This window comes from Oncorhynchus tshawytscha, linkage group LG01 (assembly GCF_018296145.1).
Source record: "Oncorhynchus tshawytscha isolate Ot180627B linkage group LG01, Otsh_v2.0, whole genome shotgun sequence".
Classification (NCBI taxonomy): domain Eukaryota; kingdom Metazoa; phylum Chordata; class Actinopteri; order Salmoniformes; family Salmonidae; genus Oncorhynchus; species Oncorhynchus tshawytscha.
The window spans coordinates 19,607,579-19,631,488 of record NC_056429.1 but is presented as its reverse complement, the minus strand read 5'-3'; the positions used below and the strand labels follow the sequence as shown (position 1 = coordinate 19,631,488).

The following is a 23,910-nucleotide window of genomic DNA, read 5'->3' as shown; positions in this document are numbered from 1 at the left end:
CCCTCGCCTTATGCCTTTAGGCGATTCCCCGTGGCCATCTTTGTCATTGGTCCAAATGATTAGCCAAGCAAGGGAAGTTGGCAAAGTAAGCCCCTCAGTCCCCGTTTTTAGTCAGCTTTGCGAGTGTACAATTATGTTCACTCCTGGCCTGAAACGCCCCATAATTCAATTCACGATGATTGTATATCCGCTAAGAAAAGTCCACCAAAACTTAAAACCAACATTAATATGGAGAAGTCAACATTCAAGCGTAAGTAAAAACAAATGTAAATAAGTTAGAAATTGTGCTACTAATGCACATGATGGCTCAAACACGTAATGATGTTTTTGTTTGGTTCGCTTTTGGAAACGTTAACTTGCGCACATAACGTTCCCCGAAAATCATACTTATACATTGTAATTTTAGATGACCTGATATAGTAGGATGGCTAATATTCGATGTCTGCGGATGCGTGGTCTTCTAGCCAAGATATGAAATGCAATCATAATTGACTGTAGCGCATATAAAGCACCGACAAGCTACCGGTGGCTGAGAACACAATCGTTGCGGGCCGAACGAGTGATGAATTTCCGGACAAAGGTGGTCCATTTAAAATGAATTCCTTCCCCTTGCAAGTGTAAACTCGTCAAACGTCATGGTACGTCATCAGAAGTGTCCACTTAATTTGAGGGGAGAGGGTGTGTCTTTTAAGTGTTTGGAATGCAGCCACACTCTACGGTCCAAACACTTAAAAGACACACCCTCGTACACTTACCCTCGCCTTATGCCCTTGGGAGAATCCCGTTTGCCATCTTGGGGGGTGATCCAAATGATTCGCCAAGCAAGGGAACTTTGCAACATAAGCCCATCAATCGTCGTTTTTAGTCGGCTTTGTGAGTGTACAATTATGTTCACTCGGGGAGGTGCCAAGATGGCGGCTTGAACAGACGTTTTTTTTTACCGAGCTCCGTACCAAACTTCAGAAAGATTGTGAAAGAAAAAAAAGTTTACAGTCATTACTATTTTTTTGTTGTTCAAGATATAAGACCTTTCCTGTGACTGGAATAATAATTGGATAATTTATTTTGGCATGTCCATGCAAAGTCATGACAAAAAAAGAAAGGAAGAAGTTAGCCATAACGTGCTTATAGACAACTGCCATAACTATGATTGGCCTATGGATAATATCATGCTTTTGAATGCTGTTGAAGATGATGAATTCCCCTCTTTACCGGTTACTCCGTGCAAACCTCCACCCTCCAAAAAAACCAACATGAACTCTGACATCGTGGTTACCCTCTCCTTACTCATCAACTCCAGGTGTGACGCCATTGAGAAAATGGTAGGCGTGAAGGCTTGAAAAAGACTGTGGAGTTTGCATGTGGTGAAATCAAGGATGTGAAAACGAGAGTGGCAAAAGTTGAAAAAAGGGTGGAAAGGGTGGAAAAGAATAACAATGTCTACCATAGACGTCTCACTGATCTGGAATAATACACAAGAAGATGGAACCTGAGACTACGGCTTGCCAGAAGTGGAGAATGAAGATGTGTGAGAAGAGGCTATCCGCATCTGCCAAGAAGTTTTGCCTGCAGAGAAGAACAGAGTTGGTGATACCATCGAAGTTGGGCATCGCCTCGGCAAGAAGCAACAGCAAAACGATTCAAGACCAATGGGTATCATCCTCCTCTTCACTGCCAGATTCTACAGGGATGCTGTCTAGAAAGCTGCTAGGAAGAACGCCTTCCTTCAGAGCCATGGTATGCGTTTCACCGAGCATCTCAGCCCGGAGGACATAGAAAGAAGGAACAAGTTGTGGCCAACGGTCAAGATAGTACGAAATGAGGGAAAGGCTGCTTACTTCGTCGGAGGACGAGGCTTCATCAACGGTTCAGAAATCCATATTCCTCCCTAAAATCTCACTAGAAGGAACAGGTTGATGGTTTCAGCCATGGTATTCTCATTTTCCTTATGTTGTTTACCTAACAAGCATCAGGTGACTTTTTCAGGAATACATAGGTATTTCAATTTATTAGTTTGTTCTTGTATGACCAGAAGACCTATTTTGTTTACAAACTTCCGAAGAAGATTGAAAGCTGTATTTATTTTTTATGTATACAGTAACTAAGATACTGTTTTAAAGGGCATACAGGTCTGCTCTGACTTTACACGGTTATTGCTCTATTTAGTTATTAATACTTCTTTCCAAAAAAGGTCTCAGGAACATTTATATGTAAAACTTTTTTTATTCAATTATTTTATGATCAGCTTTCATATGTACTTAAAATAGTAGGTAGCCTTTTATTTAAATTATTATTTGTTATTTTATTTCTCAGAATAGTTCCTGATTACACTAAAGAGGGTTTTTAGTCTCTCTTACTACAAGAACCCTTGGTTTGGTCTTGAACATAATTTTCAGTTGAGTTGAATTTCAAAGCCAGATGAGGTCTAGCTCAAAGGTTATGGAATAAGCTATTTTCACTTTAAATTGACTTAAATGGTGCAGATCTCGGTTCCTTATCGTTTACTGTCACTGATCCTACGTCTGACTCATCCTACTACAGTTTATACTTTTATATAATCTTTGTTGTTTTGTCTTTGTCTATAGTTTCTCTTAGTGCTAGGGGGTTACGAAACAGTGTGAAGCGCAAGGCCTTATTTCTATTTGCTAAACCATTTCAAACAGATTTTTGCTTTTTTCAAGAGTCTCACTCAATTTCGGCTGATGCCAACTTCTGGAGGTCACAGTGGGGCAACGATATTTGGCTTTCCCATGGATCTGAACGCTCCGCTGGTGTCACTACAATGAAAAATACCTTTGGTAATATTCTACACTCGGAATGTGACCCCTTTGGTCACTTTATTTGTCTTGTGATCCGTTACAATGACATTACGCTCATTACTGTAAACTTCTACGGGTACAACACCAAACATGAGAATGATTAGTTACTTGAATCTATAGAGAAACATATACTTCATTTGTTATCTAAATTTCCCAATTCGTTATTATTGATAGGAGGGGACTTTAACATTATTATAGATAATTCAACTGATATATGGCCCCCGGGTAGGCCAACCAATCAGAATTTGGGTTTAATACTTTTTATGGAAAAGTTTGATCTTACTGATATATGGAGAGAGTGGTTTCCGGCCGACAGATCATTCACTTGGAGTAACAAAACAGGTTCCAGACAATCCAGAATATATTTTTGGCTTATATCCAAATGTATTGATAGTGAGTGTGTTACTAGAAATATTTGTACTACTCCCCTCACAGACTATAGGGCCATTTACATTGATATCAAAATATTTACCCCTGATATTAACCTTAGTAGAGCATCCTACTGGAAGCTAAATAGCTCATTATTAAATAATGATATAGTTGGGAAAGGGCTTGTGAAGAAAAATCTTATTGCAAGAACTGGGAGCTAGTAATCTTGCTAAGACCAGAAGCGCTGAGGAGGAAAAGGTGATCATTAAGATAACTTCCCTTTCTCAGAAGTCCCCAGCTGACCTCTCGGGGGAGGAGAAGATGGAACTAATTGAGTTACAAAATAAACTGGATAATATATAAATTAAAAGCAGAAGTAGCCTTTATTAGATCTAGGAAAAAATGGATTGAGGAGGGAGAACAGAATTCATCCTATTTCTTTAGACTTGAGAAATTTCACTCTAAAAATAACACTATCCATAAGTTAAACATTGATGGTGTTATTACAGATGACCAAAAATTAATCGCTAAATACTGTAGCAATTTTTACAGAAAATTGTATAGCTCTACGTACTGTCAGGAATCTACAAATATGTTTTTAACTCACTGAATAATGTTCACTCTATCAGTGATATAGAATCTAAACAGGGTGATGAACCCATCAAAGTTGAAGAGATTATAGTCTATCAAACATCTAAAGAACAATAAATCACCAGGTGTTGATGGCATTACATCAGAATTCTACAAATTATTTTCTGAACAAGTAGCTCCCTTCCTATTTGAAGTCTTTTTAGAGAGTATTAAAAACAATGTTCTCCCTCCTACAATGAGTTGGGGGTTAATAACACTGATACCTAAGCCTAAAAAAGAAGTGCTGCTCATCGATAACTGGCGTCCAATTTGTCTTCTTAATAATAACTATAAGATATTAGCCTTACTACTTGCAAAAATAATTAAAGAAGTCCTGGATGCAATCATTGATGAAACAGTCTGGCTTTATGAGGAACAGACATATTTCTAACAATGTCAGACTAGTATTAAACATACTTGACTACTCAGACCTAATAACTGAGGATAGTTTTATATTATTTTTAGATTTTTATAAAGCATTTGACACAGTAGAGCATCAGTTTCTCTTCCACTCCCTTGAGAGACTTGGCTTTGGGGATTTGTTCTTTAAGGCTATTAAGACTCTCTATGCAAATGGTAACAGCTCTATCAAATTGAAATATGGCACCTTACCTAGATTTGAGTTAAAGAGAGGAATTAGGCAAGGTTGTCCTATTTCTCCGTACCTGTTTTTATTAATCACCCAACTTCTTGCAAATTCTTTCAATAATAGTCCTGTACAAGGTATTTCCATAGCTGGTAAATAAATTATTATAAGCCAGCTGGCTGACGATACTACACTTTTTCTGAAAGACGCTAACCAAATTCCCATATCGATCAATGTGATACAATCCTTTTCCAAAGCGTCTGGTCTATATCTTAACATTAATAAATGTGAACTCATAGCTGTCAAAGATTGTTTGACACCTTCATATTATGGTATTCCAGTAAAAGAAGAACTTACATATTTAGGCATAACCATTACACAGGATCAGAAGTCTAGAGGCTTACTAAATTTGAACCCTCTTATTAAAAAAACCCAGAAGAAGCTAAATCAATGGCTACAGAGGGACTTATCTTTAAAAGGTAGAGTCCTAATAACCAAGGCCGAAGGTATCTCTAGACTAACATATAGTGCTCTATCTTTATATCTTGACAGTAACATAAGCAAGGAGATAGACCAGATGCTTTTCAACTTTCTTTGGAGAAACCGTACCCATTACATTAGGAAAACTGTTGTAATGAACACTTATGAGAATGGTGGACTGAATTTTCTGGACTTTACTACTTTTAAATAATACTTTTAAGATCAATTGGATAAAACAATTCCTAAGAAGACTCACTTCTATCTGGAATTTTATTCCTCATGTCTTCTCTACTTTTGGTGGCCATAACTGTTGTTTTGCAATTATAATATTGACAATATTCCATTGAAACTTTCTGCTTTTCATCGGCAGGTTTTCTTGTCATGGTCCTTAATTTAAAAACACAATTTTTCTCCACACAGATATTATATATGGAATAATCGGGATATATTGTATAAAAATACTTCTTTGTTTTTAGAATATTGGTTCTGAAATAATATCCTATTGGTGAGCCAACTGGTAAATGCAGAGGGTCTTTTACTCAGTTATAAGGAATTCTTATCACTTTACAAGGTCCCTGTAACACCTAAAGATTTTGCAATTGTTTTAGATGCCATTCCCTCAGGTGTTGCTATATTATTCAGGAATGTGTCAAGACCTGACCCTCAGAGCCTACCTTCTATTGACCCTGTTGACTCATCAGTAGGAAAGATTTGTTTCTCTTTTGGTCCATTCATCAACAGAGCGATACGAACCTTGTTTCAGCAGGATATTGTACCTATACCTTATGTCATGCCTTATTGGAATAGATTTATTGATTATATCTGTTGGGGGGAAAAAAATGGGATGTTTCCACACACATACCTACTTGTTAACAAAATTAAGGAAGTTTCCTTTAAAATGATTCATAAATATTATCCTGCCAACCACTATATGAAGAAGTTTAAGGAAAACATCAACTCAAATTGCTCCTTTTGTAATGACCACCCAGAAACAGTGTTTCATCTTTTTTGGCATTGTATGCATGTAAGGAAACTGTAGGTTTATAATTGAACACATTTATGAAGATTTTACACTATTGTGGAGAGATGTACTGTTTGGATTCTTTACATACAATAGAAATAAGCTGAAACATTATGTAATTAATTTCATTATTCTTTTGGCCAAATTTCATGTACACAAATGTAAATTTACAAACAGAAAACCACATTTTCGTACCCCACAAAAATAAATTGAACTGTATTTTAAGACGGTTAAATGCTCTATTAACAAAAAAGCTGGTAGAATTGTATGTATATGTATGTCCCTTAAGGTCCTTGTGTAATTATAATGTGATATTGTACCACCTAGGTCGATTGTCCATTGTTTGTAATATATGTATGCTTGTGTTCCCTCATGTGCTTTATGCATTGATTTGTTGTTAATAATATATATATATTAGAAAAAAAGCTTGTGCAGGCCTTCAAATAAAAATAAAATAAAAAATAAAACAGCACTAGCTAGGTAATCTGACGTTTCCAAAAATATGTGACAACTCCTCTCTTGCTGCGAAAAAAAATAAGGTCATAGTTTTCAGGCCTTTTGATCGGGTTTTGTGTAGTCATTCGCTGGAGAATTTAGCTAGACCTGGCAACCCTAAACCCAACACGTCTTGTGTGTCTGTGTGAAAGGGCCGTTGTTACCATAGCAACGTCTTCACCCTGGGCTCTGGAGGTAGACTGAGAGGAACTGCAAGTTGAACATGGTTGAGATTGTAGAGATCGTAAATTGTAGAGATCGTAAATTGCAGTTTCTTTAGGTGATTTTACAGGTAGCTAGCTACTTCGCATGCTGATATTGACGTTGGTATTATTGTAGAGAAAAAGTAGAGAATGGTCAATAATACACCAGAAAGACCATAATATATTATTTACTATTCCGATTGTGTCCAAACAAAAACATGTTATTTTGTGCCCTATTTTGATTCAATTAATACATCTAGGCTGTAATCAGTGAGGCTGGTAGGAGGAGCTATTGGAGGATAGGCTTATTGTAATGCCTGGAATGGAATAGAGTCAAACATGTGGTACCGATCCAATAATCCATTCCAGCCAATACAATGAGCCTGTCCTCATATAGCTCCTCCCACCAGCCTCCTCTGAAAATACACACTAGTGTTATTAGGGCATTTTGAGCTATAAGGAGCCAACTCTGTAGTGGACCAACATAGAGACAAGCCTGGTTTATACCTAGTGCTTATGTAACAGTATAGCTTCCGTCCCTCTCCTCGCCCCTACCTGGGCTCAAACCAGGGACCCTCTGTACACATTGACAACAGCCACCCTCGAAGTATCATTACCCATCGCTCCATAAAAGCCACGGCCCCTGCAGAGCAAGGGGAACAACTACTTCAAGGTCTCAGAGCGAGTGACATCACCGATTGTAAAGCTATTAGTGCGCACCCAGCTAACTGGCTTTCCATTTCACATCGGTTACACTTACATGTGTCCTTTGTCCAGATATTCTTTCAAAATGATTTATTTATTTTAAGACATGATTTTAGAGGGAGGGATAATGATGATTTAAATGGTTTCACTGTCCAGATCCGTCTACACAATGTGTCTGGATCTCTTACAGGAGGTGGTCAGGAAGACCTGATCACTATTTTTTATTTCACCTTTATTTAACCAGGTAGGCTAGTTGAGAACACGTTCTCATTTGCAACTGCGACCTGGCAAATACAAAGCAAAGCAGTGTGACACAGACAACACAGTTACACATGGAGTAAACAATAAACAAGCCAATAACACAATAAACAAGTTAATGACACAGTAGAAAAAAGAAAGTCTATATACAGTTTGTGCAAAAGGCATGAGGAGGTAGGCAATAAATAGGCCATAGGAGCAAATAATTACAATTTAGCAGATTAACACTGGAGTGATAAATGAGCAGATGATGAGATACTGGTGTGTAGAGATACTGGTGTGCAAAAGAGCAGAAAAGTAAATAAAACAAAAACAGTATGGGGATGAGGTAGGTAGATTGGGTGGACTATTTACAGATGAACTATGTACAGCTGCAGCGATCGGTTAGCTGCTCAGATAGCTGATGTTTAAAGTTGGTGAGGGAAATAAGTCTCCAACGATTTTTGCAATTAGTTCCGGTCACTGGCAGCAGAGAACTGGAAGGAAAGGCGGCCAAATGAGGTGTTGGCTTTGGGGATGATCAGTGAGATATATATATATATATACCACAATCAGTTTAATGCATCTTTTAATCATCTACACCTGTCTGAAAATGTGGGCACAATCAGAATGTGGACAAAGGACATGTTAGAACCAGATATAAAGGGTGCTATAGAGGCATGAGGCGAGTGAGACATTAGCTTCCTGAGTAGAGCAGTGATGTGTGGTGCCATGTGGGACCCACAGGGAGATCTCTCCTAATCACTGTCACTCACTCACCGCTGTGGAAGTGTGTTCCTTCCCAGACATATGTGTTCCTGAGTAAACACACATCTGTCTCTCTGTCTGTTTCATACTGTCTGTGACTCCGTTTTGTTTAGTTTATTAATTTGACCATTTAAAAAAAACAAGCAAACATAAAACTTGAAAAAGCCATACATGCACATAAATACAATCGATGATAACAAAGTCTGGGACTTATTTCCATTGTGGTACTCGAGACAAGATGGCTAGACAAGATCCAACACAGTATGGCAGTGCCTTATCAGTTTCTCTCTGTTTAATCTCGGTTTCACTCCCTTGTTTAAGACATGTAGCTGTGTGGAGCTGAGTGTTATTACACCTACTGATAATGACCAGGCTTTGGCAGGTCCACCTCTGGTCCACATCAGAGTTCATGGATGACTCACTGATTTGTAACAACTTTTTTATTTTCTTCCTCTCTCCATCTCTTTCCCCGTCCCGCTCTCCTTTCTTCTTCTCGCTCTCTCTCTGTCAGTCCAAGGAGTCCTCGTCTGTCCTGAGTTGTGACGTGTCACCGGATGATAAGTACATAGTGACTGGTTCTGGAGACAAGAAGGCCACTGTGTATGAGGTGGTCTACTGAGAACAGGAAATAAGTGTGTGTGTGTGGGGGGTGGGGGGGGTTTACCTACTTCAGGACTACAGCAGGGCAGGTGGGGGCAGCTATGGCTCTTTTGTACAGTAGCAATCTCCCCAGCTCCAGCTCCCAAAGGACCCTACTACAACACCCCCCTCATCTCAGCTAGCTGCTCATCCCAGCATGTACACTACCACCATAGCCCTGAGGATGAGGCAGGGTAGAAAGAGGGAGAGATGTGTAGAGCGCAAGAGAGAAGGAGAGGGCTAGAGATAACAAGAGAAGGAAGAGGAGGGAGAAAAGGAGGGTAATTAGTGCTGTTTTCTGATTAAGAGCTCAGCAGAAGGGAAACCCCAGAGGAGGAGCGCGCCACTCTGGGAGCTGCAGCGAGGAGCACTGATACCAGACAATCGATTCATTAGTCAGACAGTGGAACCCTTAATGATGCCAACGCTGCGCCACAGCTCCCCAGCAAGGGGTGTCAGGAGCTTGGGAGAGCTATCACCGTGAGCCGGGCTGGAGAAGTGCTGGAGCTCTGCCCCAGAGATATACCCACAACACAGATATACACACACACACAGCCCTGCACCCAATTAAATATTCATAGCAGCGCTCCCCGTCTCACTCCCCTAATATCTATTTTACTTTTGTCTCACAAAGGCCGCATTTAATGAGGAGCGGAGTCAATCTGAGTCTCAGCGGGCCCCTGTGCCACAAACACTAAACAGACAGGAGCAACACTGGGCTATGCTGTTCATCTTCATGCTTACCAATGGCTTGTTCTCCTGACACCACTCACCTTTTAATGCTCATTTAACTTCCCTGTTTAATACTACATGCTTCAACGTGTAGCAAATAAGGAAATTGATGATATCCACGTATATTGCAAAACCCTGCTCCGATAGAACTTGTCACAGAGCTTAATGTGTACATTTGTTTTAAGTCACGCTCAAGCTACTTGAACAGTTGTTGCTTTATATTTTAAGAGGGTGCTGTGTTTGCCTACGTCTGTACGTTGGCCTTGGAGAGCAAAATTGAGCGATACACTACACAACCTAGTGACACAAGTGGGTGAGGGAAATATATTTGTATTTTTGATCTGTGTCCTTCTCCTTGGTGATGGTGACAAGCAGTGGACTGTACTGCCCTTTTCACAACACCACAGGGGTCCTAAAACTGGGTTACCATTTTGGGGAAGGCTTGTTCCGACTCCTGTTTTTGTTCCTGTTTCAAGCAGAAGTGATAACTGTACTTATGTAGGTTCAGTCATTCGTGTGTAATGCTATTTCAGTGTTTCTGTTCAATCTATAGTCGGTCAGTATACAGCAGCAGGTGTTAGGTCATGTTGCTGTGTTGGGGAAAGGTGAAGAGACATTGGGAAGTGTACAGTATATGGTGCCTGCCTCCCTACCCCCACTCTCATTGCCTGTCAGCCATAGACAGTCTCTCTCAATTCAAAATCAAATTTTATTGGTCACATACACATATTTAGCAGATGTTATTGTGGGTGAGTGTCTCTCAGCTCACTGACCACGTTTACATGCGTACATGTATTCCGGATTGTAGCTCATATACCGCTTAAGGTCTTATTTGGGATCAGTTATTTACATGCACCTTTGATATCCCTATCGTGAGTATCCCTGTATCTATGAATAAACAGATATATGGGTTAAATGGAATAGTAACTGAAATCTGGACACTGACTGTAGGTCTATAACCTCACATGTAGTGTAACATAATATTAACTCCTGCTGAATTATGCATTTCTTGCAGTAAAATTATACAATTAATGTAAATTGTCAGGAACTAGAGTGAGAAAAATGATCTCTTGGGGAAAATGCGTGTAATGCGTTTTATCTTGGTCACTTATGCAAGCAGACAGTATTTCAACCACATGAAAATATGCACCAAGACAAACTGAAGTCTTTTTGGAAACTTGTTTCATCAGCTTTTCATATCCTTAAAACCAGTCAAACTGATCACATTTGGACATTTTGCACAGGACCAATCATTCCACTGTTTAAATTATTGCATTTTCTCCCCGGTCCCTAAATGAAAGACAACTTTACTGGTGTTAATTAGATTACTAATGCATTCATTCTACCGGTGTAAGACATTCTGGTGTGCACTACTTTATTTAGTCTTCTCGGGCAACAAGTTATGACAGAAGAGAAGCTGCATGACTAACTAGTTGGCAAATAGTTTACCGAATGTTGGAAATCATAATCTGGCCTACTAAATGTTTGAAATTTGTAAAAATAAGGGTGAAAGTAGTCAGTAAGCTATACGGTCCAGTACGGAGTCTAAGCAAAATAAATTATGGAATTATTATGGTAGCCTACTTTTTGAAGTGATTTGTTTGACAATCAGATGAAAATATCACAACACCCATGATATTTGATACGGGATAAAATGTTTATATGCCACAATATCCAGTCGAAGATTAGCACATCCCAGGCATCTTATCTGGTTCTCAGAACTGGGATACAAGCTTTTTCGGGTTATTGTAAAACATATCCCATTATATGCGTCTACTTAGAAACAGAATACTTAAGTATCCAGAATAACGGGATATTGGTGTGCATGTAAACGTGGTCACTGTCAGTAAAACCTTCACAGCCCCTGCTTTCTCTGTTACGACAGTTAATGACTTGTTTTAAGTGCTCGATTCAATCCGTAGCGCGATTGAAATTTAAGGGTCATCTTCGATTGAGCTGACATATGCCGTGTTTACCGTTAATGAAGTATCCTTGAAAGTGGGAACATTGCGGTTCAATTTCTACCGCACTGTAGCACAGCTCTTCAGCGCTACGGATTGAATAGTGCTCTTATTTAATGACTTAAAGCCAATGAAATTAAAATGTAGTAAATGAACTGTTTTCCTTTCTAACGAATTTCCCATGTGTTCTACAAGAAATACTACGACTGGAAAAATAAATGGTTCATCTTTTAAGTGCCTGCTGAGTATTCATTGTTCTTATTGAATGCAGTTTAGAATGTTGGAAACATGCAGTACAGTATGAAAACACCAAGAACCATACAAAATAGTTTATTGGTCTCATTACATCACCTAGATCTACTCTTGCCCACATCATTCCCCCAGCCCTAACGTCTTTCACCTAGCCCACAGGTCCATTCCTTGGCCAGTACATACCGGCTCCCCATCTAGAGAATACCTCCATCATCCCATAAATCACCAGCTCCTCCAGGTAAATGTCTAGGCCAGGGCCACTTCATCCCACTCCTAATGAGTACATTATAAAGACATGGGCCTCCATGACATCGCTGCTATACGCAACATGTACTCTTCAGACCGTTCAGATTTACAGGGGGGCACACAGTAGCTTTGAACACATTGTGTTATCATTATCTATCTGTACACAGGCACAACTCCCCACTCATGGAACATGTCCACCTTTGGATATGAGACCTACTCATGGTTGAGGCTTCTGTTCTGAGCAAAGCTGTACTATAGAGAACAAATACACAGGGTGTGTGTAGGGAAGGGTTGAGAGGACACTGAAGTAAGAGGAAGGTCCTCCTCAGCCACACTTCCAGTTAAGGACACAATGACATTAGAAGCAGCAGACAGTCAGCCAGACTCATATCAAAGCTCCCACTAAGCTGTGTGGCTGCAGACATCTTACCAACCTTTCCAAACCCATCAGCCCTGTATGGTGGTTAGTCACAGTCCTGCTGCTCTTGGGAATATGCACTTAAAAGTTACTCAACTACAATGTACAAACCATCATAAAATTTAGTTGTTTTTCCATTTCTTTTTCTCCCCGGCTCTAAGCAAATCCGACCCACGAATGTCCTTTTTTTTTTGCCTTCAGAGTTTTATTTACAGTTCATATACTGAGTTCAAAGGTCACGATGCAGTAGTGAAAATACCTGTCTGTCTATGTGCCCTAACAAATACAATAGAAAACATGTAATTGTTGAGTGTTGATGTAAGTAGCCATTTCCCTGAAATTGCAGAATACTGTGAACACAAATTTTAGTTTTGTATTCTGGATAGTGTTCTGTCCTTTTATCATGTATTACAATACAATCATATTGCTGCTGAATCTAACCACCTTTAGTCATTGGAATCTCACAGCAAACTGTCTGTCCGCCATGCCATCTGCTAGATGAGTACAGACAGACAGTGATACGAGCAGAGACTGGGTAAGGCTACACACAAAACTGTAGTCACCCACACACCCCTCCGTCCAGTCCAGCCCCCCCCCCCAGCACTCACAACCCACTTATCTCCCTCTGTGCACACACAATGGTCCTACTGCTCGTCATGAATTCTAAGGCTAAAAAAATATGTTTTTTCATTTTGTAAAAAAAAGAGAAAAAAGGTGAGGGAAAATCAGAGGTCTTTGGAGGAATCCCACGTTTTGTGTCGCTAGACTACCAGCTTTTTTGGAGCATATTTTTTTTTAAGGTCAAAGTTCCAGATATTCGACTTCACCCTCATCTGCATCCTTTACGAAAGTAAATAAAACAAAGTACAATGTGTCTCTGGTCTCCACGACTCCCACCACTCTCTTTACAGTCCATTGGTGTGCCAAGGGAGCCTCACCCCCACTTTATCCAATCAGAGTGCTCCCTCATCAGTAGATGACTTCGTACACAGTGGCCTTCTTGTCACCCGAGCCGGTCACAATGAACTGGTCATCAGGGGAGATGTCACAGCTGAGCACAGAAGACGACTCCTTTGACTGGAGAAACAAAAATTGTAAAAAAAAATAATTTTAAGACTCCAGTTACAGACACACACAGGCCATATTCAGAGACAATATCATTATAAAAAAGTGATTTATATAATAAATGGCTTAATTAACTAGAAATAGAATTTCTCTAGTGACAAAGTTTAAGGCACAAACCAGTAGTAAATCAAAGCGGGGACCTACTTGGAATATGCTTGATCCATAGGGTGTCCGCCATGCGTTCAGAAGGTTATCTTTGCCTGTGCTCACAAACCATTTACCTGCAGAACCAAAGACACACACAATGGGAGATGGGCAGAGGAGATGCAGCATGACAGAGGGATGGCTAGTTTGTTGCATACCGGGAGAAAGAGACGTCTGCTTTGTGAGCCACAGTCATTTCAGGCTAACCTTACCTATTCAAAAGAGTATCTTAAATAAGTCTCCCTCCCTTTTTCTTATTTTCCTACTAGCCTTTTGCTCATAGATACTTTACTGAAGGAAAATGTACTTACTATGAATGGGATATGTGGTTGTCCCACCTAGCTACTTAAGATGAATGCACTAATTGTGTGTCGCTCTGGATAAGAGTCTGCTAAATGACTAAAAATGTTATTTTGTCCTCAAGACCACACAAGAAAACATTTGAATGGAACAATTAGCAGTGTGGTACGTACCACAGTAGGCAAACTTGAGGGAGAGCACACAGCTCTCATGGAGGTGCAGCTGATACTTGTCTGGTTTGGAGACATGCAGCACTTCTACATTACTGCTCTCCATGCCCACTGCCAGCCACTCTCCTGTAGGACAGTAGCCCAAAGAAAAGATCTGGAGGGAAGGAGAGGATGAGAGAGAACTAGCTCATTACACGACTGAATGGGGCGACAGGTCGGGTATATTAGGCTGTGGCTGTGGATACAGTTTGACAAAGAAAAGTACATGTTTAGAACTGATAATTGATCACATAGTGCAAGAATGAACGCAATTAATTGATTAGCAAATGTTATCGATGGACACAGCTTTGTAGAACCAAAACAAACACCTGCCTCTGCTCAACACTCGAACAATTCATTTGGGGAGCTGCTGCAGTTCAAACGATATTGTGCTAATCTCCCTCGCGGCAGTCAAGCCGAAAGCATTCCGCCAAAAGTCGTTCACAATCTAGTCCTTTGTGGCCACAACTAGACCTCGTTTCAAAGCCATCAATAAATAATCGTATGTACATTGATACTTATAAAAGTGTGCTTCAAACAGTCACAAATGACAGCTACAATAAGCCTCCAACAGTGAACTAGAAGCTTGTAGAAACATGATTCCAGTTTTAAGTTTGCCGGTAGGGGGGGGGGGTCCTGCGTGCTCTGGGCATTACTGAATCAAACTAAATGAGTTGAAAGATGTTATTTTGACTGAATGATTTGAAAAGATTGGAGTCAGTAAAAAGATCCAAACTTCCAATCACTACTGAGAGCCGCTACATAGGCAGCGGAGTGGGCAGCAGTACGTACATTTAAAAAAAAATACTTCACATGCGCATAAATCTCCATATTTAGCTACGGCAAATCGGGTTCCAGAAAATCTGGAAACGCAGCCACTCCATACATATTAACAAGTGAAGTACAGTACTGGGGCTGTATCCACATAGCATCTCAGAAAAAGTTTTAGGAATCGTGTTAAGACTAAAAACACTCAAAGCTCAGAGTAGGTTTTAGGATGATGTTAAGACACTGCTCAGACAAACTCTGAGCCAGGAGTAAAATCAACACAGGTTTATCTCAGCTGGTAATCACAACAGTTACTGCAAAGAAAAGATAGTGATGACGCTCATTGACATTGTTTCAAATGGGGAATAACCAATCGCGATAAGGCATCGCCAGCTGTGATCTCTATAGCACGTTTCAAAACATACACAAGTCTTCCAGGTCCCCAAACCGTCACTACCACCACCATACTTGACCGTTGGTACGAGGTTCTTACTGTGGAATGCAGTGTTTGGTTTTCGCCAGGCATAATAGGACCCATGTCGTCCAAAACGCTGACTCAAGTTTGCCAGGAAGCACCTGGATGATCACCCTATACAGATTCAATATGTTACTTTTTGGATCCAGCGTGGTGGTAGTGTGATGGTTTGGGGATGCTTTGCTGCCTCAGGACATGGACAACTTGCCCTCCTTGAAAGAACCATGAATTCTGCTGTGTATCAGAGAATTGATACAGAGTAGAATTCATGGTTAAGCTGAAGCGCAGCTGGGTCATGCAGCAAGACAATGATTCAACACACAAAAGCAAGTCTACATCAGAATGGCTGAATAGAAACCTGGAATTGCCTAGTCAAAGTCCAGACCTAAACCTGATTGAAATGTTGTGGCAGGACCTGAAATGAGCAGGTCGTACTCGAAAACCCGACAAATGTTTTGTTGAGTTAAAGCAGTTCTGCATGGAAGAGTGGGCCAAAATTCCTCCACGGTGATGTGAGAGACTGATGAACTATAGCTGCAATGACTGCAACCAAACGCTTCCTAAAATGTAGCACAACCAGTTATTGAGTGGAAAGAGGCAATTACTTTTTCACACAGGGGTGTTGATACTTTTTCATTTATTTAATAAACAAAGGTTGGCAACAGGTTATTTGTTCACCCAGGTATTTGTTCACCCAGGTAGCCTTCGTCTAATATTAGGTTTTAGTTGAAGAGCAATTCATATCCAAAATAGGTAAAAAAGAGAAAATAAAGGGGCCAACCTTTTTTTAACTAACTGATGGTTGTTAAAAGTGGATTTTTTTATAATATTACCATTATATTAACACACAACTAAATTGCTTTGGCACAGTAGGCATCAAGTCACTTGCCGATAATGTTATATAAATCATTTGAAAGGTCTAGAATTTTAATCGAACACAATCAAAGTTGCCATTTTTCTTTACAATGTGAAATTGCGCTCTAAAAGGATAACTTGAAATAACACACATGTAGTTTAATTAAATAATCAAAAAGAAGATTATTTATTAGCCTTATGGTTCTACATATCTAGGCATATCTTGTGAAATCATTGTCTAGAGCACAAGAGATAAGTCTACTGTTGTACACAGACCTAGATTGTATATGGATTGATCATTTAGAAATATCAAAACACTCTTTCAACAACTCCAAAGCAGTTGCATGTGGCGCAGGAACCACTGACTCACTGCATTTTTCTATTATCAACACCTGCTGGTAACTTAACTGTTTAGGACAGCTCATGAGGTGTCCTAAATACATGTTGACATGGTGGGACTGTTATGACTAAGGAGGCTTCATGCAGAGATTTTATTTTCACTCATAAAAGTAGGGGTAAAATGTATATTCTCAGTATATTCTTAAAATCAATTTTATACTCTGAGACACTGTGAATACTGGCCCTGATCTAGTCTCAGCTGGTGTCAGTACCTGTGAGGTGAAGTCGTGCTGCTGCAGCTGTCGTCCCTCTCTCAGGTCCCAGCAGCGTACTGTGTTGTCCAGCCCCCCCGTCCACAGTTTGGTCCCATCGTTGGAGATGTCAATACAGCTGGCCCCGTCAGTGTGGCCCTGGAACTGCCTGGGGAGCACAGAGATACAATCAACATCAACCCAGAGCCATTCAGATGTGATCTATAGTCATCTAGCCCACTGCCCTGCTCTCTTCCCCTCTACCCTTCTCCCCTCCTCTCCACTCTCCTGCCCTACCCTCTCACTCTACTCTTATGCACTCTCCTCTCCAGCACTATTCTACCCTCCTCCTCCTCTCCAGCCCTACACTACCCTCCTTCTCCTCCTTCTCCAGCCCTACACTACCCTCCTTCTCCAGCCCTACACTACCCTCCTTCTCCAGCCCTACACTCCCTCCTTCTCCTCCTTCTCCAGCCCTACACTACCCTCCTTCTCCAGCCCTACACTACCCTCCTTCTCCAGCCCTACACTACCCTCCTTCTCCAGCCCTACACTACCCTCCTTCTCCAGCCCTACACTACCCTCCTTCTCCAGCCCTACACTACCCTCCTTCTCCAGCCCTACACTACCCTCCTTCTCCAGCCCTACACTACCCTCCTTCTCCAGCCCTACACTACCCTCCTTCTCCAGCCCTACACTACCCTCCTTCTCCAGCCCGACACTACCCTCCTTCTCCAGCCCTACACCCCTCCTTCTCCAGCCCTACACTACCCTCCTTCTCCAGCCCTACACTACCCTCCTTCTCCAGCCCTACACTACCCTCCTTCTCCAGCCCTACACTACCCTCCTCCTCTTCTGGCCAGAATCTGGTTGTGCTGGTCCCATACCACAATATTTCCCCCCTCTCCTAACCTCATCTTCCTCTTTACCACCTTCTCCTCTCCTTACCTAACCAGGGTCTGGTTGTGCAGGTCCCAGACTACAATGTTTCCGTCACTGCAGCAGGAGAAGCAGACCTTGTTGTCGGGGGAAATGGCCAGAGCATAGCAGGCCGGGGCAGAAGACGTCAACTCCGCCTTGATGCGGGGAGTGGGTGTGGCCAAGTCCCAGATTGACAGTGTGCTGGCCTCGCCTCCAACGATGAGGGTCCGGCCATCAGGGAGGAGTTTGCAGGAGCGGATGTAGTTATCCCTATTCTGATTGGGTAACAGAGAAAATAACTCCAGTAATTATAGGGTGCAAATGTGTCTGTGTGCGGTGGGCAACATAAAATTCACAACTATTAATAATATGACCGCAGCAGAATTAAGTCCTCTAAGGATTGCAGCCGCAGCAGTACCACCAGAGTAAAACATTACCACCCAGCAACATTTCCCTTCAAGACAACTTGGTACATACATTTTTCATGTACACTATAAAGTATAAAAAATAAAAAATAAAATGCCTATCACTTTAAGTTGTCCTTACATGACCACTGTTTGAGTGTGTCCTTCCTTTGCTATCTCTTTGGTGTCAGTGTGTTTGTGTCTCTATGCAGAGTGTGTCTCTCCACTCACCAGACAGTCGAGCTGGGCCATGGCACTCTTGCTGCCAGGCTGGCTGATGTCCCACACCTTGACACACCCCTTGCCGCCGGTGTAGACGTGGCGTGTGGAGGTGCTGATGGTAACGGCACACACCACCTCTCCATGGTTCAGAGTGTGGATCTGCCGGGCGTGCCGCGGGATGCCCGGGCCCAGCAGGGCGTCTGGAGGGAAAGGCACCGGCTGCATCTGTCCATCCGCACTTACATGGAAAGAGTAGGCACTGGTGAGAGAGAGGAGGTAAACAGAGTGAGGAGAAGAACAAAAATATTACTGTATACACTACCGGTCAAAAATTCGAGAACACCTATTCATTCAAGGGTTTTTCTTTATTTTTTACTATTTTCTACATTGTAGAATAATAGTAAAGACATCAAAACTATGAAATAATACATATGGAATCTTGTAGTAAATAATTGTTTAAGTAAATCAAATACATTTTAATTTGTCCAATTTCCTTCCTTCTTAATGCGTTTGAGCCAATCAGTTGGCTCAAACGCCAATCACAAGGTCAGAGTCTCAAGAGCCAATCACAAGGTCAGAGTCTCAAATTGTGTCCCAAGTAGAACAAGTCCAGTCAAGACCAGGTCGTGCATTCTAAGAAGAGTCAAGACAAGTCAAGCAAAAAAAAAAAAATGCTTTACATACAATGACTTGTATGTACAACTACAAATCTGTCTATTTGTTGAAGCTACCAGACAGGCCGTTTCAGTATTTTGTCTAACATTTTGATATGTAAGAATTAAGTTTAAAAACAAATTCCAAATGCAAGCTTCATAAGTAAATGATCAATTTACCATAAGACGAGTGCACATAATCACTGCGCATAATCACCTGTCATTAGAGACATAAATGGCAAGACACAGAAATACAAATCCGGTTGTAAAATGTAGTTTATCTGAAAGTCATTCATGTTAGCAGCCAATATTAACTGGATATCATTTCACTTCTCTGTCCAGAGCAAGCAGAATCATAAGGCCTAACTAACTGTATGCAGCGAGGGTTGCAGGATAGGGTGGAAACACGGTCTGTCAGCGCCTCATCCTATCAGTTGAGGGCCGCCTGCCCGCCGAATGCTCGTTGCCAACTGGGTAGACCCTCTTCCTCACGAATACCATAATTCATTCGCCAGAATGTTACATCTTCATACCATAATATTGAAGGCAGTGCGATGTTACAGCCATCTTTAGACCTATAGCCAGTAGCCACCCAAACTAGGCCTATCTGAAATATGAAAATTATCAATGAAATCGCCAGGTAGCCTGTTATTGTTCTTGCAAAAATGTGTCTGTAGTAGATTTCTAAACGGTATTTTATATGAATAATATAAAACGTAGGCCTACTCTGTCTTTGCCAGAGAAAAGTAAGCAAGAGCTTTCTGGACACTAATCTATGGGTATGCGTGCTCACCTATGGGTGCCTATGCTGATGACTGGTCAACAATCAAGACATGCAATTTTTGTGTTCTGAAACACAGATGAGATGTTTGAGACAATTTGGTGCAATACATTAGGCCTATATTAGAAATCAGATCAAATGGACAAAGATACATAGAAAATACAAATGGTTGCCTATTAAAATACATGAAAAATATATATTTATTCCATTCAATTTCACACTCGCGACCCCCCAAAACCATCTCACTTTGAGAACTGCACTACCCTGACATGTGTTGACTAACAGTTAGCTGGTCCAATCAGAGAGCAGAGTTTACAGAAAATCTGTTTCACTTCTTTTGCAAGTCGATGCAGCAGCTACTGTCTCTGGCTGCGTGGAGAGTAATCAACAGAGACACCGTGCCACAAAATGAGTGACAAAACTTTACGAAACCTGCCCAGATCATTTCAAGTCATCAGTCTCAAGTCAAAGCCGAGTCTTGAGGCTCCAAGTCAAGTCATTATTTGCTATCAAGTCGAGTCTCAAGTCAAATTTGCAATTGGAGTCAGAATAGAGTCCAAGTCATGCAACTGAGTCCACACCGCTGATTATTCTAACCTCCGTGTGAAAATATATATAAAAACACAGGAAAATGTGTGCAGTTTTTTGACTGCACTGGGCCTTTAACAAAGCTGAAGCTTGAGGTTACCCTCAAGACAATAAAAGCCTACAATAGCAACAAACGAGTATGAAGACATAACAGTAAAATTGTGCTGTGGTCAGAGAATTAGAGGGTGTGATGACCGTATAAGTGGCTGCGGTAGCAGCGGCAGAGAGAACTGTAGAGAACAGTACTCACGGTTTCCCTGAGGCACTGGACTGCAGGCTGGCGGGTAACCCTGGTACCCTCATGTGGGGGTGAGGAGACTCGTAGCCCACCTGGAGGACACGGACAACATGTTAGCTCAGGCATCTGACAGAGCAGTTACAACTGCAGTTACAACCACATACTAGAAATGTACTGTTTCCCCAGTGAATAATCAGTCCATACCACGAAGAGATATAGATATAACTGGTTTATGAGGTCATATCATTTCCAATAAAAGCCTAGTGCATGAACAGAGACACAGTTGAAGTCGGAAGTTTACATACACTTCGGTTGGAGTCAATAAAACTTGCTTTTCAACCACTTCACAAATTTCTTGTTTAATCAACTATAGTTTTGACAAGTCAGTTAGGACATCAACTTTGTGCATGACACAAGTAATTTTTCCAACAATTGTTTTCAGATTATTTCACTGTATCACAATTCCACTGGGTCAGAAGTTTACATACACTAAGTTGACTCTGCCTTTAAACAGCTTGGACAACTCCAGAAAATTATGTTATGGCTTTAGAAGCTTCTGATAAATGATGTCAATTAGCCTGAGTCAATTGGAGGTGTACCTGTTGATATATTTCAAGGCCTACCTTCAAACTCAGTGCCTCTTTGCTTGGCATCATGGGGAAGTCAAAAGAAATCAGCTAAGACCTCAGAAAAAAAAGTCTGGTTCATCCTTGCTATCAAGCATCATGTTGTGGGGGTGCTTTGCTGCAGGAGGAACTGGTGCACTTCACAAAATAGATGGCATCATGAGGTAGGAAAACTATGTGGATATATTGAAGCAACATCTCAAGACATCAGTCAGGAAGTGAAAGCTTGGTCGCAAATGGGTCTTCCAAATGGACAATGACCCCAAGCAAAATGGCTTAAGGACAACAAAGTTAAGGTATTGGAGTGGCCATTACAAGGCACTGACCTCAATCCTATAGAAATTTGTCGGTAGAACTGAAGTGTGTACGAGCAAGGAGGCCTACAAACCTGACTCAGTCACACCAGCTCTGTCAGAAGGAATGGGCCAAAATTCACCCAACTTATTGTGGCAAGCTTGTGGAAGGCTACCCGAAACATTTGACCAAGTTGAACAATGCTACCAAATACTAATTGAGTGTATCTGACCCACTGGGAATGTGATGAAAGAAATAAAGGTAGAAATAAATCGTTCTCTACTATTATTCTGACATTTCACATTCTTAAAATAAAGTGGTGATCCTAACTGACCTCAGACAGGGAATTTTTACTAGGATTAAATGTCAGGAATTGTGAAAAACTGAGTTAAATGTACTTGGCTAAGGTATGTAAACTTCCGACTTCAACTGTATGTATGTGTGTGTGTGTGTGTGTATATATATATTCCGTTTCCCTCTCTTTCAGTTTTCCTTCCCTCCATCACCACCCCATTCCTCGCTCACCACTGGTGATCGTCCATATCCGGCTGCAGCGGCGGCGGCTGCAGAGCCGTTCATCTGGGGGGAGACCAGATGGAGCCCCGCTCCATAGGCTGCCGCTGCCCCCGCCAGCTCCCCATTCACTCCTGGAGGGGGCAGGCTAAATGCCCCGGGGGGATACGCTCCCTGCACCGCCAGAGGGTTCCTCAGACCCAGAGCTGATGGGGAGAGGAGAAAAGGGGAGAGAGGAGGGCGGGAGGGAGAGAGGAGATAAGATTAAGAATCGGGGTCCTCCCGAGTGGCGCAGTCATCTAAGGCACTGCATTGCAGTGCTAGAGTTGTCACTACAGACCCGGGTTCGATCGCCTCTCCCGAGTCCATATGTGAGTTGCAGAGACGTGACTAACTTCCAATTGGATATCACGAAATTGGAGAGAAAAGCAACAAAAAAAATTGAAAAGCTAGAATCCAACAGAGACCAGTAGCTGATGTTTACCTTAGAACTATGAATACAGAGATGGAGACACAAAGAGAAGTTTGTATTGCTTTGGGAAAGGACATGATTACCATTCCCATTAGTGTGGCTGATAGAGTTAACACTGTTAGAGAAGACAGAGACCCTGTGTAAACAGCCAGCCTGGGAGCCAGCTCTGATCCTCTATGTAGGGTTCCACATCAAACAGGCTCAAACGCATAGCTCTCTGCCACAGAAGTGAGAACATCACAAGAGCACTACTACACTCTGCTGGCTGGTCTGCCACACAGCAGCAGTGTGGAGCCACTTGACTACTGAATGGGAGCTGCTGGGAGGGGAGATTGATGCATTGCAATAGACTGACACAGCATAATTATGAAAGTGCCAGAGTCCTCTCTTAAACTCCCAGCTGAAAATCCACACAACTGCACATCTCTCACAAACACATCAGGTAACCCATGTCAAGGGCATTTTGTATAGCTCAAATGGTTGGAACATGGCTTACCATTTTGATTAATGCATGGACTGAAATACTGAATGCAGATGGAAACTGTAGGCTGCTTCAGTCAAAATCTGATGATTAAGGCTGATATTAAAAAACCTAGTGAAAACTTCAGTACACATGTGATCCATGATGTTCTTGGTTTTACCCAGAGGGTCAACGCCAGGTTTGCCAGGGACGGGCCGGAACTGTGGGGGTGCACTGGGGCCGGGGGTGGAGGAGTCCTGGGAACCGTGGGGGGTGCCTGGCTTCATACCTGGGGTACTGGACTTCTCCCTCTGAGACACACAGAGAGAGCGAGACACAGAGAGGCAGAGCAAGAGAGAGAGATGGGGAGAGGTGGAAGGAAGTAGAGAGAGCGAGATGGGGAGAGGAGGAGGGAGGTAAAGATTGAAAAGTGTGAAAGAACGAGAGGGTGTGAGAGAAGAGATCATGTGACGTGAATGTGAGATATCCTTCCATCACACCACAGTTCTCAGAGAGACACTAGGTGCTAATGCTGTGGAGTTACATGAAGGACACCCAACATGGAGAAACCACTTGGAATGGAATATTTAACAGATGGCTTCTGTATCACTGCTGTTCTATGTATCTAGAATCTATGCTGTAGAGAGGTCATGTAGAAATGCAGTAATTCACTAAGGCTCAGTAAGGCTAGGGTCACATGGGATGTGAGCG

The 23,910-nt window shown here is 41.6% G+C and overlaps 2 protein-coding genes across 3 annotated transcripts in view; one reads left to right on the top strand and one right to left on the bottom strand.

The window, feature by feature from the left end:
- LOC112236020 (transducin-like enhancer protein 4) overlaps nt 1-11,882 on the top strand; it is an 86,049-nt gene extending 74,167 nt beyond the window's left edge. For both annotated transcript variants that reach the window (XM_042306406.1, XM_042306363.1), the window contains exon 20: nt 8,825-11,882. In XM_042306406.1, the coding sequence (XP_042162340.1) occupies nt 8,825-8,932 (108 nt within the window). In that variant the 3' untranslated portion in view covers nt 8,933-11,882. The remainder of the gene's footprint in view (nt 1-8,824) is intronic.
- Nucleotides 11,883-12,712: 830 nt separating this feature from the next.
- The window catches only part of tle2a (TLE family member 2, transcriptional corepressor a), a 46,879-nt gene continuing 35,681 nt past the window's right edge, over nt 12,713-23,910 (bottom strand). Inside the window, exons 13-21 of the mRNA XM_042306459.1 lie at nt 23,381-23,510; nt 22,280-22,473; nt 20,847-20,926; nt 18,584-18,833; nt 17,976-18,223; nt 17,049-17,196; nt 14,304-14,454; nt 13,831-13,907; nt 12,713-13,638 (exon numbers count right to left, since the gene is read on the bottom strand). Coding sequence (XP_042162393.1) covers nt 13,531-13,638; nt 13,831-13,907; nt 14,304-14,454; nt 17,049-17,196; nt 17,976-18,223; nt 18,584-18,833; nt 20,847-20,926; nt 22,280-22,473; nt 23,381-23,510 — 1,386 coding nt within the window. The 3' untranslated portion in view covers nt 12,713-13,530. The remainder of the gene's footprint in view (nt 13,639-13,830; nt 13,908-14,303; nt 14,455-17,048; nt 17,197-17,975; nt 18,224-18,583; nt 18,834-20,846; nt 20,927-22,279; nt 22,474-23,380; nt 23,511-23,910) is intronic.